This window comes from Phoenix dactylifera, unplaced genomic scaffold (assembly GCF_009389715.1).
Source record: "Phoenix dactylifera cultivar Barhee BC4 unplaced genomic scaffold, palm_55x_up_171113_PBpolish2nd_filt_p 000186F, whole genome shotgun sequence".
Classification (NCBI taxonomy): domain Eukaryota; kingdom Viridiplantae; phylum Streptophyta; class Magnoliopsida; order Arecales; family Arecaceae; genus Phoenix; species Phoenix dactylifera.
The window spans coordinates 125465-144194 of record NW_024067714.1 but is presented as its reverse complement, the minus strand read 5'-3'; the positions used below and the strand labels follow the sequence as shown (position 1 = coordinate 144194).

At 40.5% G+C, this 18730-nt stretch overlaps 1 protein-coding gene across 3 annotated transcripts in view; it reads left to right on the top strand.

Annotated features, from left to right (window-relative positions):
- The first annotated feature begins 9984 nt into the window (after window positions 1-9984).
- LOC103720113 (DNA topoisomerase 3-alpha) overlaps window positions 9985-18730 on the top strand; it is a 74814-nt gene continuing 66068 nt past the window's right edge. Inside the window, exons 1-7 of one of the 3 annotated variants that reach the window (XM_039117137.1) lie at window positions 9985-10396; window positions 10558-10736; window positions 10838-10910; window positions 11440-11562; window positions 11659-11780; window positions 11862-11934; window positions 12044-12160. In XM_039117137.1, coding sequence (XP_038973065.1) covers window positions 10091-10396; window positions 10558-10736; window positions 10838-10910; window positions 11440-11562; window positions 11659-11780; window positions 11862-11934; window positions 12044-12160 — 993 coding nt within the window. In that variant the 5' untranslated portion in view covers window positions 9985-10090. The remainder of the gene's footprint in view (window positions 10397-10557; window positions 10737-10837; window positions 10911-11439; window positions 11563-11658; window positions 11781-11861; window positions 11935-12043; window positions 12161-18730) is intronic. The other 2 variants (XM_008809676.4, XM_008809677.4) reach the window with 2 other exon arrangements.

Below are 18730 nucleotides of genomic sequence, written 5' to 3'. Positions count from 1 at the left end.
TAAACTAGAACAAAGATGGAAGATATTGCAAGAATAAACGTAAGCACATGCACAACACAAACACAACAATATATAGTGGTTCGGTGCTCTCCTTAGCACCTACGTCCACTCCCCAAGCGACCCCTTGGGAATTCACTATAATTCCGCGGATTACAGTTGGATTGTTTTCCGGGCTCACAATCTAAAAACCTTTGTTGGTTTTACGGGCTCACCAACGAACCTTTACACTTTGGTTTTCCGGGTTCATCAAAAACCTTTGTTGTTTTTGCGGGCTCACCAACGAACCTTTACACTTTGGTTTTCCGGGTTCACCAAAAACCTTTGTTGTTTTTGCGGGCTCACCAACGAACCTTTACACTTTGGTTTTCCGGGTTCACCAAAAACCTTAGTTGGTTTTACGGGTTCACCAACGAACCTTTACAAGTAGTTTGATAAACAAAAAGAAAGATTCAAACTCCTAAATGAGCAAATGTAACAATATGAACTACAAAGAAGAGTTAGAGAATATTTATCGCTTTGAAGTGGCTTCTCTCTTCTTTGTCAAGGATGCTTCACTCTTCAAGGGAGGATGGAGCTCTTGATGACTCTTTGAATCTGCTCAACCTCTTTCTTTGATTCTTGAATGAAGCTCTTGAATGAAGAAGATTAGGACACTTTTGTTTTCTTGTGTACTCTTTGATATTCCTTGCAAAAAGTTATTCTATCTGATGAATAGTGCCCCTTTAAATAGCTTCCCACATCCTTTGGACAAGCCCCAATGGTCAGAGTTCAAAAACTAGCCGTTACTCACCTTGGGAAGGACAAAAAGTACATCTGCAGAACTAGCCGTTATGCTTCAGCCCGTGTTTGGGTCGGCTCAACCTGTCCTTGGGTCGACCCAACTTTCACTTGGGTCGACTCAAACATTCCTTGGGTCGACCCTCTCAGAAAACACAGAAATTTGAAATTCAGCCTTCCTTCCCTTGGGTCGACCCAACCTTTCTTTGGGTCGACTCAAACCTTGGGTCAGCTCAAACTTTTCTTGGGTCGACTCAAACCTTGGGTCAGCTCAAATTTTTCTTGGGTCGACCCAACTTTCAGAAAATTCAGAATCTTGAATTTCAGCCTTTCTTCACTTGGGTCGACTCAACCTTTCTTTGGGTCAACTCAAGGTTTACTTGGGTCGACTCAACTTCTTCTTGGGTCGACCCTCTCAGTAAATCCAGAGAACCATTTTCTGAGTTGTTTGAGGATCTTGATGTTTGGGTCGACTCATGCTTTCCTTGGGTCGACCCAACTCACTGTTCATCTGTGCCATTTTTGCAGAAGTGTGCCAAATGATTTCTTGATGTGCCGGGGTCGACCTAATCATCCTTTGAGTCGACTCAATCCACACTTTGCTGCATCTCAAGGTTAGATTCATTCATATAAACAATGAAATGTATCTATATCAATTTATACAAATATACTGAGAGTAATGAACTTATAAATGAAGTATCGATTTAACTTATAACATACTCTTGTTAAATGCTTGTTAATCATCAAAATAACACTATCATTCTCAGACTTCAGTTGATTGCTAGACCTTTACTTATGAAATCAAAATTACCTGTTTTTGCTTGGAGACATGCTATATTGCATGCAGCATTATTAGTTCATGTTATACCATCTGTTTATCATAAATATTCTTTCTCGCAACTTATATTTTGTCAACCACCAAATATTGTTCATCTTCGCACTTTTGGCTATGCTGTATATGTTCCAATTGCAACCCCATAATGCACTAAGATGGGTCCTCAATGTAGACTTGGTATATATGTTAGTTTTGATTCTCCATCTATTATTAGATACCTTGAGCCCCTTACAGGAGATTTGTTTAAGGAACGTTTTGAGGATTGTCATTTTAATGAAACAATCTTTCCATCATTAGGGGGAAAAGTCAGTGCCTGAAGCACGATATGAAATCACTTAGAATAATTTTTCTTTATCTCAATATGATCCTTGTACAAATCAATATGAACTGAAAGTTCAGAGGATTATACACTTGCAAAGTGTTGCAAATCAATTATCGGATGTATTTACTGACACCAGAAGTGTAGTAAAATCTAATATTTTTATTGTTAATGCTCCAGCATGGATTGAAGTCCCTGAAAGACAACTTGCAAATAAAGTAGCGAATGAGTCTGAGGCACACCTGAAGCATGGAAGACCTATTGTATCGAAAGTTAAGAATTTTTGGAAGCAAAAAGTGCAAAGAAAAGAAATTGGTGCACCTGAAGAGGCCATACCCACAAAACAGACCATAAAATTTGGTGCTCCTGAAGAGACCATAACTTCCATTCTAAAATCTTCAGGAATACAACCTCCTGAAGAGGAACCTCCAGAAGAGTTATCCTCTGAAGAGGAAGATATACATGAAAATAATGAGATCTCAATACATTATATAAGTACAAGAGAAATATGGGATAGAAATAAAACCATTGTCGACAATATATTTTCATTTAAAGTGGCTCTTGACATTACCAGAAGGAATGTTGTCATTACCAATAGTAATGAGGAAAGTGAGCCAAAGACCGTCGAAGAATGCCGACGTAGAAATGATTGGCCAAAATGGAAAGAAGCTATTAAGGCTGAATTAAGCTCATTAGCAAAAAGAAAAGTTTTTAGACCTGTAGTCCAAACACCTGAAGGTGTAATGCCCGTTGGATATAAGTGGGTATTTGTACGGAAGCGTAATGAAAATAATGAAATTGTGCGATATAAAACACGACTTGTTGCATAAGGTTTTTTGCAGAAATCTGGGGTTGATTATAAAGAAACTTATTCTCCCGTTATGAATGCAATTACATTCAGATTTTTGATTAGCTTGGTAGTTACAGAAAAATTAGATATGTAGTTGATTGATGTAGTCACTGCATATTTATATGGATCATTGGATCATGATATATACATGAAAATCCATGAAGAATATAAAATGCCTGAAGCATGTAATTCAAGTACATCCTGAAGCATGTATTCTATCAAGCTTCAAAGATCTTTATATGGGTTGAAGCAATCCAGGTGCATGTGGTATAATCGCCTCAACGAATATTTATTGAAAAAAGGATTTGAGAATAGTCCTGTATGCCCATGTGTTTTTATTAAGAAGTCAGAATTCAGATTTGCTATTGTTGCTGTTTATATTGATGATCTTAATCTTGTTGGAACTCCTGAAGAGCTCACAAGAACTGCTACTTATTTGAAAATGAGTTTGAAATGAAAGATCTTAGAAAAACAAAATTTTGTCTCGGCCTGCAGCTCGAGCATTTTCCAGATAGAATTTTTGTTCATCAGTCAACATATACAAAAAAAAGTCCTGAATCACTTTTATATGGATAAAGCTCATCCTTTGAGTACCCCAATGGTTGTTCGATCACTTGATGTGAGAAAGACCCATTTCGTCCTCCTGAAGAGGATGAAGAAATTCTTAATCCTGAAGTACCATACTTAAGTGCTATTAGTGCACTAATGTATTTTGCAAATTGCACTCGACCTGTATAGCCTTTGCAGTTAACTTATCGACAAGATTCAGTTCTACTCCAACCAGAAGATATTGGAATGGGGTCAAGCACATATTTCGTTACCTCCATGGAACAACTGATATGGGATTGATTTATCCTAATGGATCAAACTCACAGTTGATTGGATATGCAAATGCTGGCTATCTATGTGATCCACCCAGGGGTCGATCTCAAACATAAGATTTGTTTACTTGTGGAGGTACTGCTATATCATGAAAATCTGTGAAGCAAACATTATCTGTTACTTCTTCGAATCACTCGAAGATTATTGCTATCCATGAGGCAAGTCAGAAATGTGTTTGACTGAGATCAGTAATTCACCATATTCGAAAAAAGTGTGGTCTATCCACAATAAATGATAGCCCAATAATTTTGTATGAAGATAATGCTGCTTGCATCACCCAGATCAGAGGAGGTTATTAAAAGGTGACAGAACGAAGCATATTTCACCTAAGTTCTTTTATACTCATGAACTCTAAGAGAAAGTGATATTGATGTCAAATAGATACGGTCAAGTAAAAATCTGGCGGATTTATTCACCAAAGCATTGCCAACTGCAACATTTAAAAAGATTGTGCATAATATTGGAATGCGACAACTTAAAGACCTTTGATCATGCACTTTTTAAGGGGAGTCAAGAACTTGAAGTTTTGTGCCGGTTGTACTCTTTTTCTTTCACTAAGGTTTTGTCCCACTGGGTTTACCTTTGCAAGGTTTTAATGAGGCAATCCTAATACACTTGATGGTACACAAAAATACTGTACTCTTTTTTCCTCGCCATTGGTTTTTTTCCACTGGATTTTTTCTTGGCAAGGTTTTAACAAGGCATGTTCTTTATGTGTGGTCATCCAAGGGGGAGTATTATGAATCCACCATATTTGGGTGGATGACCACTTAACTTTTACCTCTTGAGTTTTCTCACCTCTTGGGTTTTCTACCTTTTGTAACTCCTAGATATGCCCCTTATCTCTTGGGGATGTCTACATTCATCCACCTTTTCACCTTCTCTTGTCTTTTGGGTGTTTTATCATTATGACTATCATACCTCCTCATTATAATCCTTGGCCTATAAAAGAGCACTTTAAGGAGGATAAAATGTACACAAGTGAAAAGAGAAAAAAAGGTATAAGAAAGAAATAAGAAATACTATTAGTTCCTGAAGAACTAATTTTCTACAATTTTTGTGTCTTATTTATTTTCTTGTCTCCAATCTCTTTACCTTTTATTTTATATCAGGATCTAATTTCTCTCTACCATCATTTTCTCTTCTCTCACTTTCTCTCTCTTCTCTTCATGACATGTGGGCCCCATTAGTGAGACCCCCTGCAGCAAAGGTTGACCACAGTAAGGGATCCTAGCCCTTTGGCTATTGGGCAGCATGTTAGCTCACTTGGACCTTGTTGAACACCATTGAATTCTATCGCCATCAATCTCTATTGGTCTATCATACGTTAGCCCAATTCTTGATCTATAGTTTAATCAATTGGATTATCTTGATTGGACCAATCTAAACTGTTAGGCACCGCCGCTTGGCTAGCCCTACCTTTTATTTACCTTTTTTCATATTTTTCATCATTATCCTAAATTTTTGTTGATATTCTCTATTTGTTGGAGTTAAATCCGTATAGGAGTAGAATTATTTAGATAAGAAGATGTCCAATGATGTGATATTGTGATTGGTACAACGGTTGTTCACACTATTCTAGTGTAGATACAGCCAGCAGAGTCAAGAGTGAAAAAATGACACAACGGTAGAGGGGAGACCCCTTGGTGTGTCCAAATAACCTCTCCGAAATGCTAGGAAGCATAGGAGGCGACTCAATCAGTGGCTCTGTTCACCTCTCGATACACATGCATGGCCTGGAAGGCGCTACAGTCCTCCACCATCTAATAGATGTTGCAGAGCAGAGGGCTTCCATCCCCCCTCCGCCCCTCACCCCATATCCAGTCGATCACCGTGGCTAAGTCCCCCTCAAGAAGGATACGCTCAGCCCTTTGCACCTGTCTCGCATAGGTGATGCCTTTTTATGCTACCTTGAGCTCTACCCTTGTGGTTGTCAGTCCAATGGTGCTTTGCCCCTACAGCAATCAACCGTGAGTCGTGACCCCTGATCACAAAGCCCACACATGCTCTATCTCCATCACCAAGAGCGGTACCATTGAAGTTCACCTTAAGATGGCTGGGGGGTGGGGGATCCCAAGAGCCAAGGACGATCTTGGGCACTGTAACAACAAAGAGGGGGTCCCACATATCCCTGACCATCCCAAATGAGGTCACCATGGTAGCCCTGGTGATCTCAGCTGCTTAAAGAAGAGCTCTTTCCACTATACTCCTCAAGGGCGCCTACGTCTTCAAAGACTCAGGCGTTCTTGTCCAATCATATATGATACACCAAGTAGGCACATGTGCTTCTCCACTTGATCGTCCTCGGACTCTGCATGGCTTCCCTCATCTACTACGCCAAGTAGTAGATCATCAGTAGATCGGGTGGTTTGAGGCGAGGGAAATGCAGCCCTCCTCTAAATCTGTGCTGCCCACGGGCACCCAGGCAGAACATGGTCGATGGACTCCTCCATGTCAGGACACCTACCACAATTCGGAGTGACCCTGACATCCCTTCCTACCAACACACTTCTGGTTGGTAAACACCCTAAGCCACCTTCGATAAGAATAAGGCCACATAGGGATGAACATGCATCCTCTAGATCCATCTACCATCCATCTGCCGAACAAGCACCCCCTCCCATCACCTCCTGTAATTTCGTGGTACGCACCTTGGACCTTCCTGTGGCCGCCCAAACCAATATGTCTAACATCTCCCCCATAGGTAATGGAATGGCCAAAATCCTCTTAGCCAGCTGCTTCCCGAAGACCTCCCTAATCAACACCTCATTCCACCTGCTCCCCTAGGGCAATCAAATAGCTGACTCTGCGACCATCCAACCTCACTGAATCAATCAAGGTCAGCACCTGACAGAGCGGCTACTCGGACACCCATCTATCTTTCAAGATATCAATGGATCGGCCATCACCAACATCCCATCTGATCGCAGCAAGCACTATCAGAGCATGAGAATATATCTTCCTCCAAATGAAGGAGCATCGATGCCCTGCCTCGAAATCTGCCACCCCGCATAAGCTCTGTACTTGGCTCTCAGTAGGGCACTCAACAAACTATCAAGTTTCAGGATATATCTGGTTGCATGTCTCGCCGCCAACACCTCCTGCCTTGCCACTAGAGAGTGGACCCCCAGGTCGCCATGTCTGATTGGCTGGCAGACCACCTCTCATGCCACCAGGTGAATACCCCCTCTGCCCTCCTATCTGCCCCAAATGAAGTTCCTGAACAACTACTCCAAAGACCTCAAAAGCGATACCGGCACAAAATAGCAGGTAGACCGGGATCGCATTGAGGACCGATCACACTAAGGTCACTCTGCCCATCATAGAAAGTAATCGCATCTGTCACACCTCGAGCCTGCATTTGATGCTCAACTTGACATCAACACAATTACCACATCGAAGGCGGCGACCTGTGATGGGAACTTTCAGGTACCTCATAGTGCCCTCCTGCTCTTCCACTCTCAATATCTTCTTGATGGATGCCTTCACTTGCAGCTTGGTCTTCGGACTGAAGCTGATCACGGACTTGGCCAGATTAACCCGCTGACTGAAGGCTGCACAGTAATCCCCAATAATTCTCCGTATGGGCCTTGCTGCGTCCTCGTAGCCCGCGCCAGGAGCAAGCAGTCGTCCGCGAATAGGAGGTGTGATATCTGAACCGACGCTGACACTAGTCTATATACCTCCAAGACCTGGATCTCAGCAGCACGCTGAAGAGTTTTGGATAGCGCATCCGAACACAGAATGAAGAGCAGTGAAGAAAGTGGGCATCCTTGCCGCAGCCCGATTGAGGACTCAAAAAAGTGTGTTGGCGAGCTGTTTACTAATATGGCAAAGAAAGGAGACCTAACACAACCATTACCCAGCCAATCCAATCATCATAAAATCCAAAACTCACTAAAGAGTACTGCAAGAAGTCCTAGCATATCCTGTCATAGGCCTTCCCATATCTAGCTTGATCCCCATAAAGCTCCTCCGCCTCGAGGCTCTCTGGATGGTCGATGGATGCTGCCTTTGGAGGTTTGAAAGCATCGTACTTCACTTTTTTTTAATCTAATTCCAATTCATTTATCATAAATAATTTCAAAAGAAACTAGTCTTCATTGGGTTATTCTATAGTGGATTATTAAATATTTAAAATTTTGATTTAAGATATGATTTTCTCTAAGAAAAGAGAAAATCTTTGCTTTCCTTTTGAAGCATCTAAACCCAAATTTGTACAACTTATATCTTGTATGGACTTAAAACACATGATCATGAGACTACGGAATCCGTCCATGAAAAAACAGAACACGAACACTCATCCAGAAGTCGGCTTCTTCCGACCTTTTCAAACTCTTGGAAATATCTGTTCATTTAAAACTTTACCCGTGCCAATCTATAAACCCTTACCAGAATGCTCTAGACAATAGCAAATACTTGTATTATTATCAACTAGTGCAAAGGATTATAATTTTGAAAGAGGGTATGAATTTATTGATAAAAGCTTTAATCCAAGAAAGATTTTATGATTGTAATCTGATTATATTTTTAATAATTTTAAGGGCTTTTCCATTGGTTTTATCATTTGCAAATATTGGATCTAACTAGAAAAGTTTGACCATCAAAGCATGGGATCTCTTGCATTTATACCATCTCTAATTAAGAAAGTGTTTACACCCCATCTCAATAATCTAAATGGTGGTCAATAGCAACCGTCACGTAGATTGGAATTGATAAAGTCAAACAAGTGAAAGTCATGTAACCCCGGACAGATAGGATGGAGTTTAGTTGTGACGAATTACGTCAAGTATGGAGCAGGGGCGGCCCAATACATTTGGGGGCCTAAGACGAATCCAATAAATAAGGCCTCTTTTTTTTAATAATAAAATTTTGAATAAATATAAAATATTAAAAAAATGATATGAAAATAGATAGCTATCAAGTATACTATTTCAACAAAGTTACATAAATCTAACAAAGATAGGCAAGAAGCCTAATCAATTTAATATAATTTTTGAATGGGAGCACAGAAAAGTAATTATCCTAAGAAAAGAGCCATGAAACTGATTAAATAATTGAGATGATGCTTGATAATACTTTTACCCTGTCGAGCAAGAGCAGAATAGGAAAAGGTCATCCCATGGCACTTCATGGTCAAGGTAAAAGAAAGAATTTGTCCAAAAAAGAACCTCTCTATAAAAGAAAATAGGGGCATTATGGGAGATTCACTCGATCTAATTAATAAAAATCCCATCCCACCATCTCCCTTTCAAGTGAGCACCGAAGCAGCAACTGCAGCATCACAACACAGCAGCCATTCAACACCCCGCCCCCCCCCTCCTTTTCTCTCTCTACCCTCCAAGAAGTCCATCTCCAATCCCCTATCTTTCTTCCCGATGACCCAATTCAGGCGTGTATCAAGCCAACCAAATCCCTCCTCTCTCTCTCTCACTCTCTCTCTCTCCACCCAAAACAAAACTACTGTCCCCAACTTCCCAAATTGCCGCTCTGCAGGCCAGGAAACTCTCCACCTCCCTTCCGTCAAGGGGGAAGACTCGTAGCCAGCTCCTGTTCCCGTTTTACATGGGGCCTTTGCTTCCTTTTGGTCACGATGCAAGAAACTTTCCTCTCTCTCTCTCTCTCTCTCAATCTCTTTGCTAGCTTCACCTCCTGGGGGCCTTCCATTGGCCCGAGGCCTTAGGCGACCGCCTTGATCGCCTAAGGCTCGGGCCGGCTCTGGTATGGAGATGCAGGCTAAACAAATAGAATTCAGCTAGAATATAGACATGCAGGCCGAAGACTTAGAAATTAGAATCATATGTCGGTACAGGTAGCAGGCCGGAAGGCATGGAGTGACCCAATTTGCGATCACATCACATGCACCCGAGATCGTAGAAGTGAACTAACAAAACTGCTAAAAATCATGGTGATAGAGATGGTTACAAGGATCGGCAGTTATACTATAGTTATTTTATTTCAATTATGCTTCAGTATTTATAACTAAATATTAGAATTTTAGTATGTAGGATGACCTACATTAGATCCATATCTGTTTGACCGTATGCTTATTTGTATTCGATTCGTTGTGAGACTTGGTTCTCCGATGGCATCCGGCGCATGGCACTGGTAAATTGGGCGCCGAAGACGATGCGAAGCGTATAAGCTCATCAAATCCGGAATTCACGGAAGAGTCGCGTACTTGGACCCTCCGTTAGAGCATCGTGAGGTTCCCAATTGGGGCCACACTGGATAACATCGAAGGGCACAAGGACGGGACACGTCGCAGGGCAGAGGATCTCACCCCCTTGCAAACCCCCACTGTCAAAAATCAAAAACCCCGCCCGACGCCACCCACGGGCACACTCCCAAGGGGAACCGCGCGTCTCTCGCGTCTCTTGAGAACGAGTATCCGCCGTCCAATCTCACCGCCGTCGCAGCACCGTCCATGACGATGCCGGGGGGACGCGGCCGGATCCGGGTGTTGAACGTGGCGGAGAAGCCGTCGGTAGCGAAGGCGGTGGCGGAGATCCTGTCCCGCCGCGGCGGAGGGTTCCGTTCCCGGGAGGGGCGGTCGCGATACAACCGGGTGTTTGAGTTCGAGTACGCCATCGGCCCCCAGCTCTGCCACATGCTCGTTACCTCCGTCACCGGCCACCTCATGGAGCTCGAATTCGACGACCGCTTCCGCAAGTGGCACTCCTGCGATCCCGCCGACCTCTACCACGCCGCCGTCCGCAAGCACGTTCCGCAGGTACTTGCATCCTCTTCTTTGCGGCAATATCTCATACATTTGGTGGGCTGTTTGTTGGTATTTATTGCCACGTCCCAGGGATTTCTTCTTCGTTTTTGGGATAGGCTGTTAAATGTGTTTTCTATCTTAAGCTTTGACTTGAATGGTTTTTGGAAATGCAGGACAAGTTGGATATCAAAAGGACTTTGGAGGAGGAAGCTAGGAGTTGCCAGTGGCTTGTTCTGTGGCTTGACTGTGATAGAGAAGGTGAGAATATTGCGTTTGAAGTGATGGAGGTTTGCACGTCAATAAATCATCGCCTCAATGTGTGGAGAGCTCATTTCTCAGCATTGATTGACAGGTATTATTATTAGATGTTCGGAATTTAACTGTTCATTGTTTGAATAAAGATGCCAATTTTTTTTCTATCTTAACCGACTATGGGGACCTGGAAAATGACAGGGAAATACATGAAGCAGTGCAGAATCTTGGTCGACCCAACAAATTGTTCGCAGATGCAGTGGATGTCAGGCAGGTGATTTCAAAATTGCTTGTTATTATGGTGCTCTTACTATATCTGGTTCTATGAGTTTCTCATGTTATTGCCTAACTATAGGGTACTTAGTAAGCAACTAAGCATCGATCATTTTTTTTCCCTGGAGAAATGAAACTAGTACAAATATTTATGTTGTACTCCAGTTTGCCTGGTGCCCACTTCATTTCCACCCAAGAGAACATGAAAGTTTTATTTTTATTTTTATTTTTTTTTTGGGGGGGAGGGGGGACGGGGGGTGACAGATATCTCTAGTTACTGTGATTCTCTTTTGAATTGCATTGGTTTTCTGAAACCAACCCTTGAGCTGGTGCTTTTCTTTTCAATAATAATTATATCCTGTTTATTTTGTAGAACTACTGTACCTTTTCTTTTCCATTTCTTCTAATACATGTATTATTGAAACAAGTTAAAATATGCATCTTATAATTGAATGTCTTTCTTTTCTTCTGTTGCCCCTTTTTGTTTTTGGTTTGGTAACTGGATGCTGGTTTATGGGATTTTTTGGCAGGAAATTGATCTCCGCATAGGTGCTTCATTTACTAGGTTTCAGACGATGCTGCTCAGAGATGCATTTGTTCTGGATTTTGCTGGGGATGACAGGAATGTTGTATTAAGTTATGGTCCTTGTCAGGTTTGTCTAATTTTTACATGATAATTTGTAATAATTTCCAGCTTTTCCATGTTAACGGTTTTTAGAGCCGAGTTTCTCTTTCCCTTTCATGCACAGTTTCCTACTCTTGGTTTTATTGTGGAACGCTATTGGGAGATACAATCTCATGAGCCGGAAGAATTTTGGACAATTAACTGCTCTCACACATCAGATGAGGGCACTACTACTTTCAGTTGGATGTAATTCTTTCAGATTCTCTGCCATTTTTGACTTAATATGTAAGCTTAACAGTATAAATAATTCCATATTCTTCTGCACAGGCGCGGGCATTTGTTTGACTACACATCTGCTGTTATAGTTTATGAGATGTGTGTTGAAGAATCAACTGCAACTGTGAGGCGTATTATTTTATTACCTTTTATTTTAAATTGGATTAGCTGGATAAATTGATTTCTGGGAATGCCCACTGTGGTCTAATTGTACTGTCTTGTTATTCATTTAGGTCATGAATGTCAGGAACCAGGAGAAGCTTAAGTATCCCCCATACCCATTGAGTACTGTTGAGCTTCAGAAACGTGCCTCTAGATATTTCAGGATGAGTTCTGAGCACACAATGAAGGTGAGGGGCAGGCATTTGTCCTCTGATGCTGGTTTTTCTCTTCCATTAAATAAGTAACTCCCCCACAACCAAGGTGGGGCAGAATCTTATTAACTCATTCTACTTACTGCTTGTTAGCTAAAGCTTTGATTAGACTTAATTAGCTTGGAAATAATGAAACATGACCAACAATCCATGCCCCTACGATGTGGAATAGGCATTATGATTCCCTTCCTTTTGTTCTGAAATTCTTAAAGAAGGCTACATTTTTACGAATAGCAAACTCCTACGAACCCTTTCTCATGATTTCCATCAATGTATCCTTCCTCTTCCCATTATACCACATCCTTTAATGCCTGAGCTTCTTTCCATACCAAGGCCTCCTTTGGTCTTCATTTTGCACGTGCATGATGACTCATCTGGTTTTTACTATTTCATTACTTGGTGCAACTCCTAAACTTCCTCTGATTCTGATATACTTCTAACATTACCCTTTCAAATTTTACCATACATCCACTTCAATATTCTGTTTTTTTACCATTTTTGCCTTCCATGATTGCACACTTGTTATCAGATTGCTTTTCGATCTGATATCTTACATTACGATCTATATCACTGAATTCTAAACCTATTCTTAAATATCACTTGCATAAATCATTCAAGTACTGCCAAAGTGGCAGTTGGGCGCAACTCAACTACCTAGAAGGGAAAAAGAAATTCTCTCCACTTCATCCAGTAGAGTTGTATTGAAGTATCATCTCTCTCTCTCTCTAACTGGTGGTTGGGTCTTCTTTTCATTTCTGTTTCCATTAATATTCTTTGTGGGCTTTACTTGTTTTAAAACACATTTCTGCCAATACTTTCCTCTATAGTTCTTAGTTTGTCCCATAAATTCGATTCCTATGTTCCTCTTGTTTTAATCTGTCCATTCCTTTTCATGTACGTGCTTCATTTTCCATATGTTACCATCCCTATTCATACCATGTGTAGCCATCATTCATTGAACATCCTTCATTGTACTTGCAATTATTAAATTCTAGTTTTCTTCTAGCACAAACACAAGTTATTTGCTTGCTATAAATTTGGTTTCTCATTCTAGAACATTAGGAATCTTAAAACATTTGACATTGTTTGGTCAGTATGACACCACTTGTTTGTTGCTATAAAAAAAATGTACTGAATTTCAGTCTTTAAAATTTATTATAGAGTTGCCAAATGGTTGGGTAAGGCAACAAAATATTCCTAGTGAACCTCAGCAAAAAAGGTTCAGTTGGTTCCAACCACCAATCCATTACAACTTTCTATGTCCATCCCTTAAAACATCATCTTGAGTTAAAAAGATTTACATAGAACTAGTAAGTTTTTCTTTTTTTAATCATCATTGGAGATTGACAAACTCTATGTTCTTCTTTTATAATAATAACACCAAGGATGTAAAACTACTTAGATGGATCGACACCTAGGATTTTCTCCTAAGTCTACTACACTTGTCCAATGTCTTAGAAAGTGGCTGTTTGAGTTGTCTAATTCACTTGATCTAAGCCTAGGCATGGAGGCAACCTGACGTGCTCCTTAATTGCTTTTTTTTTTGGGTAAGTTCAAGTGTCATTTATTTAGTAAGTATAAAGTGATGCAAAAATAAAATTGTTCTCCCAAGTGCAGGAGAATCGCACAAGTAGTAAATTCTCGGGAGTCCGAGGTCGAATCCTCAGGGAACGAAATATATATGAGATTATTTAGTATAATTTCAGATTAATCAATTCAATAAATTTGTGGATTAAAATGATGTTTTGATTTTCAGAAATTAAATGCAAAGAATAATAAACAAAATTCAATGAAATAAAGATGGTAGGGATCTGGAATCCCCCTTGATGATATTGCATCCAAGGAATAAACTCTATGGTTCTTGATTAAAGATTAAATGTAGGATAGATCTAATCATGGTATATGTTTCATGAACATATGAACTCAATTTCTAAGCATCCATCGTGCTTTCTACGTCTACGACGAATCAAATACTAAAGCAATCCATATATCAATAATCATAATCCATTAAAGATCTATCTATGAAATAACTACGCATGGATCAAGAACATATCAATAAATATAAACAATTGAAAGCAAAAGTTTAGAGTTTACTTCAAAGAGCAATACATCAAAGGTTCCTCCATCACCCTCCCTAGGACTTTAGCCTTCCATTTCACACATTAATCCCCCTTTCATTTTCTTTCTTTTTTTTTTTTCTCTTTTTTCTTTTCGGAAACAGGGCCTCCCCTGTTTCCTCTCTCTGTTTTTTTTTCTTTTGAAATGGGAGGAGCTCTGTTTTTTAATGAGGACTCTCGTTTCTTCCGAATGGCAGATATAACAAGCTAGCTTCCCTCCCTTCTCGCACGTGGTGATGAATCGGTTAGGATGAGATGAATCCTCGGGCGAAAATGATGGACGCGGACGGCTGGATGAGGCTGTGAATGCGGGATGCTGAGAGGCGCCATGGGATTCGGATGATACGCACGAAATGATCGCAGGGCGTTGGACGCTAGGATGCGGGAAGCTCGCGGGATGATGAGCTGGGATGCTGGCGCTGAGATCACGGAAGCTAGGATCTCGGGAGAGCCAGAACGTGGACGCTCGGTTGTGGCTTGGGAGATGTTGGGATTACGGTCGCAGTGAAGCTTGGGCTGCAAATGGATGAACTCGGACGCTGGATGGGAGCTTCGCGGATGAGGCAGAACTCGGATGAAGTCGGGACTTGGATGGACACATGGACTGAGATTCGGACGGAGCTGGGAGCTTAGAAGGAATGATCGCACGAACACGGGATGGGAGCTGGAGCTGGGACGCGAATGGATGATGCTTCACGGACGGCCAAGAGGATTGGAACCGAGATGCTGGAGATTCACGTGGGAGGATGAGATGGATGCGCTGGAAAGTGAACGGTGAAGATGATGAGTTGCACGTGGGCTCCATCGGGCTGAGATGCATGGGCTTCTGGGAATTGGTTGCAGTGGATTGGCTGGCTGAACTTAGGCTCCTTCTAGTGTGCAACTAGGGTTGAACCATGCAGTTGACTGCATGGTTTTTGGACCCAATGCGCATTCTAACTTTGATTTACGATCACCTGCACCCAACAAAAATAAAATATTAATGCAGCACTGTTATCATTATTTGTTAGCAATAATGCTAATTTAAGTGATGTGTAGATCGCACTTTTGTGCTCTCATCACACCCCCCAACTAGCTTATTGCTAGTCTCTAGCGATTAACGAGCAAATAATAAAATGAGAGTACAAAAGATGTGGTTTAACCTTTGATATTTTATTAGAACTAATAGCATAAAATTAAAATAAGTACTCACTTTCGTAGGAATCACGATTGCACTTAGCACGTGCAACAAGCCGTTAAACCCCTAGGTTACCCTAGTGGACGAGTGTTGTCTCGTGAGGGTTTTCAGGGATGTTACCCACAAACATCATGAATTATATGACATGAGATTCTAATAAAAATAAACCCTAAGCTAATACACATGTAATTAATTGACATATATTTTCAAGTATGGCAACCGTCAAAGCAAGGAATATAAAAGTGTAGTGTGCATCAAATCATATGACTTTCTCAGAGTACTAATACCTCCACCACAACAGAGCACCGCCTGAGTTTTAGGTGCACTACTCAAGTCCACAAATGTTTTCTACACTTTATTAGAACCTGATCCATCAAATTTTCAGAATATCACATGTTGTCTAAATTTGTCAAGAATGGTTCGCATGTAAAGAAAGAGCTATCAATCTCAACTAAACAACCCGGGTACACAGAGGTCCAATACAATGGAGTCAAACCAGCCATTACCACATGTCACTAGGTTCAGCCTAACCAACTCATTCATGCTTATTTTTATTTCATTTTTTTTTTTTTTCAATACACATGACAACTACAGCTATCCAACCCCATTAGGCTCTAGTAAGGTCCATGTAGCGAGCTTTCAGTCAATGACCCCCGATCCAGTTGGCTCAAGACATTAGGTGAAACACCCCTCGGACTTAATTACTCGAACCAGACTACGCCACGAGGCCAGACTTGTCGTCATAAGTATTTTTTTTTTTTTGAATAATAATTATGCAAGAAAAGAAATGATAGACTGAACCATATAAATATTTTTATTATATATGTGACTGCATCGTGACTATAGGTCAACCAAAGTCGGATCATAAAGCACCTAAGTAATCTAGTCGGGATATTCAACCTCTATCTTTATGTGAAAACCAAATCCTGAACCTTATGGTACGAACAAGGATACTCATACTTCTTTTATGGATAAGGCTAACAAAAATGCAGTTAACAAATATGAACTCCTGAGGCCTTCCTATTGTCATTAAGTACACGTGTGGGGATCTAATAATAGGTCTCTGATCAGTCATAGTATGCATGTGTTCCTTGCCTTAATAGTTGTACACACTCAATATGAAAATACATGTGCATTTGCTCAGAAAAGAAAGTAATAGAATAAATCAAATGCAAAAACAAGTTTTTTTTTTTTTTTTTTTTGATCAAAATATTTTTCTCCCCCCAACTTAAACATTGCATTGTCCTCAATGTAAAAAAAATGCAAGAAAACTATATATGAGAGACAATAGAGAAAATAATAGAGAGAAGAAGAATACCTTGAGCTGTTGATTTCCAGAAAAGAAGACCTACAAAATAAGAAGAAAACTAGAAATAAAAGAAAAAATAATAATTCTAACTAATATACACATACCTTGGCCTTCATGTTCAGTCATAAGAAGGCTCCCCCAAGGAAAAGGAGTCCTCTTCATCTGCAAAATTTTCAAGAAAAGGTTTTAATCTGTGTCCATTAACCTTAAAAATTTTGCCATCCTGTGGATTCTCAATTTCAATTGCCCCGTGTGGAAAAACAGTTTTTACAATGAAAGGACCTGTCCATCTTGATCGTAACTTTCCAGGAAACAGATGTAAGCGAGAGTCATACAAAAGAACTTTTTGTGCAGGTTCAAAAGATTTTCTTAGAATTGATTTATCATGCCTAATTTTCATTCGTTTTTTTCAAAGTCTAGCATTATCATACGCATCCCGACGAATTTCATTCAACTCACTTAATTGTAATTTTCGAATTAAACCAGCATCTGACAATTCAAAGTTCAATTTTCTAATGGCCCAATACGATTTATGCTCTAATTCAACAGGTAGATGACAAGCTTTTCCATAGACTAGCCGATACGGGGACATACTAAGAATAGTTTTATAAGCAGTACGGTAAGCCCACAATGCGTCAGAAAGTTTTAAAAACCAGTCTTTGCGTGATGGATTCACCGTTTTCTCTAAAATTCGTTTAATCTCCCGGTTGGCTAACTCTACTTGGCCACTAGTCTGCGGGTGATGAGGAGTTGCAATTCTATGAGTGATACCGTACTTTCGTAATAGGTTCTCAAAAGGCTTATTACAGAAATGTTTTCCCCCATCACTAATTATGACCTTGGGCATCCCAAACCTAGAAAATATATTTTCTTTAAGAAATTTTAAAACTGGTTTGTGGTCATTTGTTCGACAAGGCACAGCTTCTACCCATTTGGACACATACTCTACACCAACCAAAATGTACTCATATCCAAAAGATGGTGGGAATGGGCCCATGAAATCGATGCCCCATATGTCAAAAATTTCAATAGCAGTAATGGGCTGAAGAGGCATCATTTGCCTACGAGTTAGACTTCCAACACATTGACATGGGTCACATGTCCTACAGAACTCGTGGGCATCTTTAAATAATGTAGGCCAATAAAAACCACATTGCAATACCTTAGCTGCCGTTTTCTTAGATGCAAAGTGTCCTCCACAAGCACTGGCATGACAAAAAGAGAGTACACTTTGTATCTCATGTTCCGGAATGCATCTTCTAAAGATTTGATCATTGCAATACTTGAACAAATAAGGGGCATCATAATAATAACTCCTTACTTCACGCAAGAAATTATTCTTATCATTCGATCCCCAATGCCCCGGCATCCGGTTCGTGACAAGAAAGTTTACAATATCAGCATACCATGGCATAGTAGAAAGTGTAAACAATTGCTCTTCAGGGAACGAGTCCTTGATGGGCAACTGTGGCACCAAATCATGAACAACTAGCCGTGATAAATGGTCAGCAACCACATTCTCTACTCTCTTTTTATCTTTGATAGTGATGTCAAATTCCTGGAGTAGAAGTATCCATCGTATTAAGCGTGGTTTCGCATCTTTCTTATCCAATAAATATTTTAGCGCTGCATGATCTGTAAAGATAACAATAGGAGCACCAAGGATATAAGAGCGAAATTTATCTAATGCAAATACTACTGCAAGCAATTCCTTCTCGGTGGTGGTGTAATTCATTTGAGCATCATTTAAGGTTTTGCTTGCATAGTAGATGACATATGGCTTATTATCCTTGCGTTGTCCTAGGACAGCTCCTATCGCATAGTCACTAGCATCGCACATGATCTCAAAAGGTAATGACCAATCAGGTGGTTGCACGATGGGTGCAGTGCTAAGCATAGCCTTCAATTTTTCGAATGCCTCTTGACAGGTTTCGGTCCAATTG